General features: G+C 52.2%; 1 protein-coding gene across 1 annotated transcript; it reads right to left on the bottom strand.

Annotated features, from left to right (window-relative positions):
• Nucleotides 1-1425: 1425 nt before the first annotated feature.
• Nucleotides 1426-3541, bottom strand: LOC125539450 ((+)-neomenthol dehydrogenase-like). The gene is made up of 5 exons (XM_048702905.1): nt 3234-3541; nt 2895-3141; nt 2616-2690; nt 2005-2199; nt 1426-1912 (listed from the first exon to the last, which is right to left on the bottom strand). The coding sequence occupies exons 1-5, from the start codon at nt 3260-3262 to the stop codon at nt 1532-1534; spliced, it is 927 nt and encodes a 308-aa protein (XP_048558862.1). The 5' UTR covers nt 3263-3541; the 3' UTR covers nt 1426-1531.
• Nucleotides 3542-4929: the final 1388 nt, after the last annotated feature.

The raw sequence follows: 4929 nt of genomic DNA, 5'->3' as shown, positions 1-4929 counted from the left end.
GAGGGCGCCGTCGGGCAAAGCCCGCGCGGCGTCGGCCGGGGGGGGGGGGGGGGGGGGGGGGGGGGAGGGGGCTAGCTCCATCTTCGCAAGGGCCTCGAGCGGCGCGGAGGCGGCTCGCCTTAGGAGGTGCTGGGCTCGGCTTGGCGCGGTCGGGCCTGGGCGGCGGGTGGGCGACGCGGTCGTCGGGGGGGGGGGGCGCTGAGGCGGAGGAGGGAGGCGGCGTCGCCAGCGCGGTGCTGCGCGAGAGCTGGCGAGGCGCTGAGTTGCGCGTGCGCGTGCGTGCGCTGGCGCGAGGCGGGCGAGAGGAAGTCAGGGGTCGGGGCCTGTTGTTGGGCTGCCGACTGGCTTGCTTCTCGGCGCGTTGGGGGCTTCCCAGGTGCGGATCTACCGGGGAGGCTAGCCTGCGACCTTAGGGGCGCGGCTCGAGATGCCTCCAGATCTATCGGGGTAGCTGGCCGGCGACCTCCTAGGCGCGGCCGAGATGTGAACTGTGCTTGTGCGCCTTGGAATTGGTATGCAGGAAGAGCTGGCTAGGCCACAGGCTTGGGTGGGTGTGGCTGCCGGTGAAAGCCGCACTCCGGTTGTGGCCGGAGCAATCAATGGCGGCGCCTATGGGCGTCGTCCCCTTGTTGGAGGCATCGATTGTGCAGCCCCTCCCTTCCCTTGCCTGACATTCTTCAGGGGGGAACTCTAGATCCGGTCTATCGGATCAGACGATGACGATGCTATCGGCTTTGCTCGGTGTCATGTCTCCTCTTGAGGACATCGTCTTGAAGATAGACTCAGTCAGAGGGACTCAGTGCTCTTGTAGGTGGTTGGCGACGGCTCGTGTAGCATCTCCGTGAGAGCAGCAGAAGCACCCTCCACATGCAGAGTGTGTCAGGCGAGTTATGTCAGCCAAGTTCGCGGGATCGAAGCGGCATATGTTTGCTCTATCGGACATAGTGTTCCTTTTTGATGTCGTCAAGTTTTGCGGATATGCTAGTGGCAGCCCGGATTGATACAACGGTTTGTGGTGTGTACTTTGGTAGCGGCGTGAGTGCTCGAGTGCCGGACAGGGTGTGTTGTGGGGTGTTGGCCTTCTGACGTGTTGTAGGTGTTGTGGTGCTTTAAGCCTAGTCTTATCAGGCGCTGTTTAGGTTTTTGCTCGGTTTTCCTTGATAAATTGAGCAACCCCTTTTCATTTTTTCTTTTTCAGCATTCGTCTTATGCGGTGTATTCCTCTTTGGGGTGTTACTTGTAATGCCTGAATTTGGCAGCTCTCCTGCCAACATTTCAAAAAAATTATTTTGGATTGGTTTTCATTGTACTTTGACTACCTATTGCTAAAATTATGCGCCAGCCACTGGTCACAGGTGCTTCCCCAGAGCAACAGTTTTCACATCACAATTAGGCGGTGACATCCATCTCCCGTCACATGCGAAGTCCAAACAAACGTAAACTTTATTCCTTTTTTTGAACTCAACATAGCCTTATTCTTGACTTGGCAGATAAGCGCAACAAAACAGTAGTACTACTACGGATGCTTTTTTCACACGAAGGATGCCTCCTCGCCTTCGGAGAAGTACCTGCCGGTGGGCCCGCCTTCCGGCAGCAGCGCAACGCTGGTGATGTTGCGCGCGCCCTCCTCCGGCGTCAGGATCCCGGAGTTCCTGGTGATGTCCGTCTTCACGTAGCCGGGGTGCGCGCAGTTGACGCGCAGCTCCGGGTGCCTCCTGGCCAGGATCCTCGAGTAGGCGTTCATGGCGGCCTTGGCCACCTTGTACGCCGAGAACTCGGCCGGCCACCCGCGCGCCTCCGCCCCGCCGCTCTCGAAGTCCCTGAGGAACTCGGCCAGCAGCTCGTCCAGCCTCTCCTCCGTCAGTCTGTCGACGCCGTTCAGCTCCTGCTTCAGCTCCTCGCTCCTGAAAAACTGCGGCCGAAAAGGAAGAAAGTTGGCGTCGGATCATGACCTCTTTTCTGTTGCCGTTGGAGGAACTTATTTGATCGACGTATGATGCTTACGCTGAGCAATCCGAAGTTGGAGGAGACGTTGACGATCCTTCCGTCGGACGAGGATCGGAGCAGGGGCAGGAGAGCCTCTGTCACCCGCTTCGTGCCGTAGTAGTTCGTCTGCAGGCCCTGTTTCGCGGTCTCGTACGTCTGCCGGCAGCTGGTCCACATCCAATCGATCCTCTGGCCCGCGTCCATGCCATTGAACTGTTGTGGTATGAACCCATGGAGGAAAATGACATGCATTCAGCGTCGTTTGTACCAGCTGGTGCTTAAGGATAATCTTGAATAGATGACACCGCACTGATTAGTTAAGCAACCGCGTGGCAAGCGTGGTAGGCAACCCCGAATCTTTATATCAATAATAGTCGACTAGTTATGTGCATGATATGACATGTTGATGGGTCAGCGATAATCTTATATGCTCCTGAAACTAAATTGCGCATATGTTTAAAATTGCACGGTTGGCAATACTCTGAAAATGGCCATCTTTTTTTTTTCATTTTGGGGGAGAGCAATGAAACAGTAGTTTTTTTTTTCTATAAAAATAGAAGACAACTGAAACAGTTTGATCTACCAACAAGCTAAACACTCGAAAATAAACGTCAAGATGGCGTTGTTACCGCTTCATCACCGGGAGTTAAACCATAAACTGGATCAATGACATGCTCAATCCCATCAGTCGCGGCGTTATTCACCTGTGAATCACACTTGTTATCAATAACTTGTCATACCAAGGTTTAGTCAAAATATTATTTCATTATTTTGCAACTTATTTTCTTCTAAATCAGAGACAGTTAATATAGATCGGAGGAGTATAATACCGCAGTCTACTAAACAAGCTATTCTCCGGAATAGTATGACAGCGACGGATAAAATGCCCAAAATAGGAAAAAAAATACCAGGATGTCAAGCTTCCCGAAACGGGTCTTGAGGAAATCTGCGAGTCGAGCGATGCTGGAAGCATCCGTGATGTCCAGCTGATGAAAGATGACATGTGCGTGCCCCAGCCGCTTGATCTGCTCGACCGCCGCCGCCCCCCTCGTCTCGTCCCTGGCCGTCAGAACAACCGTGATGGCGCCGCCGCCTGCCAGCTGCTTGCACGCCTCCAGCCCGATCCCTTTGCTCCCGCCGGTGACCACAGCAATCCTGCCAACGCCAGCACATAGCGGCGGAGTTCAGATTTTAGCGACACTGATCGGCGAGAAGAAATACATGGAGATACGGCATGTAGCATGTACCTTGTGTTCAAGGGAGTGGCTCCTTCCATGATCAAGCTTCCGATTCGGAATAGCACTGCGGAGTTGCAGATCGAACCTGAACTTGGATCCAAAAGCGTGAGCTCTCACAGATGAGATCAAACCCTGATGGAAGGAGGAGTCGGCGAGGCCGTGCGCGTCTAGCACTAGCAGGTAGCAGCCGAGGTGGTCAGGTCTCAGGTGGCGTGGCGAGCTGGAAGGGTGTGGGGAAGCGCGGTGGTCGGGCCGCAGCTTTTGTAGAGTGAGAACTGAGAAGAGATGAAATGTGGCGAGAGGGGAATAGGGGCCGGGCCGTTGACCATTACCGATTCCACCTACTGCGGTGCGGCAACAAGTATACTACTCCAAAGCGGCGCGTCGTTTTACATATGCAGAACAATCACGAGGCTGAGGCTACAATTATCGGTAGAATGAGGCGCATGATCTTGGCCTTGATATGACCGTTCTCGACGTGGATGGTGTCTTTGTCCGTGTCCGGGTGTCGGTGGTTCCGTCTTCTGTGTCGTCACCGTACCACCAACAAGGATGGCACCCGATGGCCTCTCCCTGGGAGTCGTCTTTGCTTCGCCAATGTATCCCACCTGCGCCCCATGCCGAGGGTGTGATTCCCAGTGAGAAGGACCGCTGTCACGATGCAATGAACTTCACACCTTTCCTTTTCTACCGTTCACGCATGCCCGTACTGTTACCTAGGGCAGAAAGCATGCATATAGAGATTATATTAAATATATGTATAGAAGTTATGATGATGGACTAAGATAATTTTGAGATTATTTTATGAGTATCACTGAGATTCATGGCATTTTTTGACAGTATAGTGCGAACATGATAGAGACTGATCAAATAAATGACACTTGATTTCATCTACTTATATTCTTCAGGGTCACATGAGGCCCATGACTGAGGTACCATTCACTCATGCCATGTATTGATCATGAAAACTGGAGGGGTGCAGGTACGCAAGCGGCGCATGGAAGCTGATACTTGCAATCTGTTTGCGGAATCCGGCAGCGTGCGGTCCGAGAATGAGAATCATGTGATTGCTGGTAAGTGCTAAATGCATGCGCGTAGCATGATGAATCATTGTCCAGTCCAGGTGCGTAATTTGTTTTAGGACATCTTGGACCCCCCCCCCCCCCCCCCCCCCCCCTCTCTCTCTCTCTCTCTCTCTCTTTTTCTGCTTCCTGTCCTGTTCTTCACAAGTCCCATTTGGCAATACATCAGATTATTCTCTTGACGTAGCTTGTTTAGGCATCGACGTCTCTACTACTATATGGGATTAAAAGGCAGCTTGAAAAACTAAAGCACTAATGGCGAAACAAGTGGAAGAACAATTAAGAAATAAGTAGTTTGTTCTGTATACTAGATTGGACAATGCTTTCCCCCTGGAAGTCCATTGCTGAATCTTAAATCAAGAGAAGTTTTCTTCTTAAGGATCCGAGAAGTTTCGCGAAGTCGCTACAGTGGGCGAGAGATCAGCTAAGACATTTGAGGTAACACAGCAGGCCTGGATTAACATGGCAACTCTCTTGTGATTTGCCTACAGTTAGATGAGTTTACCATTAGTTTACATAGTGTACATAATATATAGACAAGTCAGGTTGCCACAGAAATTTAATCTACCACGAGCATTGTCATCGTTGTTGCATATAAGGTACTTGAAATAAAGCCCATGAGA

The sequence above is a fragment of the Triticum urartu genome, chromosome 2, assembly GCF_003073215.2.
Source record: "Triticum urartu cultivar G1812 chromosome 2, Tu2.1, whole genome shotgun sequence".
NCBI lineage: Eukaryota > Viridiplantae > Streptophyta > Magnoliopsida > Poales > Poaceae > Triticum > Triticum urartu.
The sequence above is the reverse complement of the archived record's forward strand: the minus strand, read 5'-3'. Positions and strand labels throughout refer to the sequence as shown.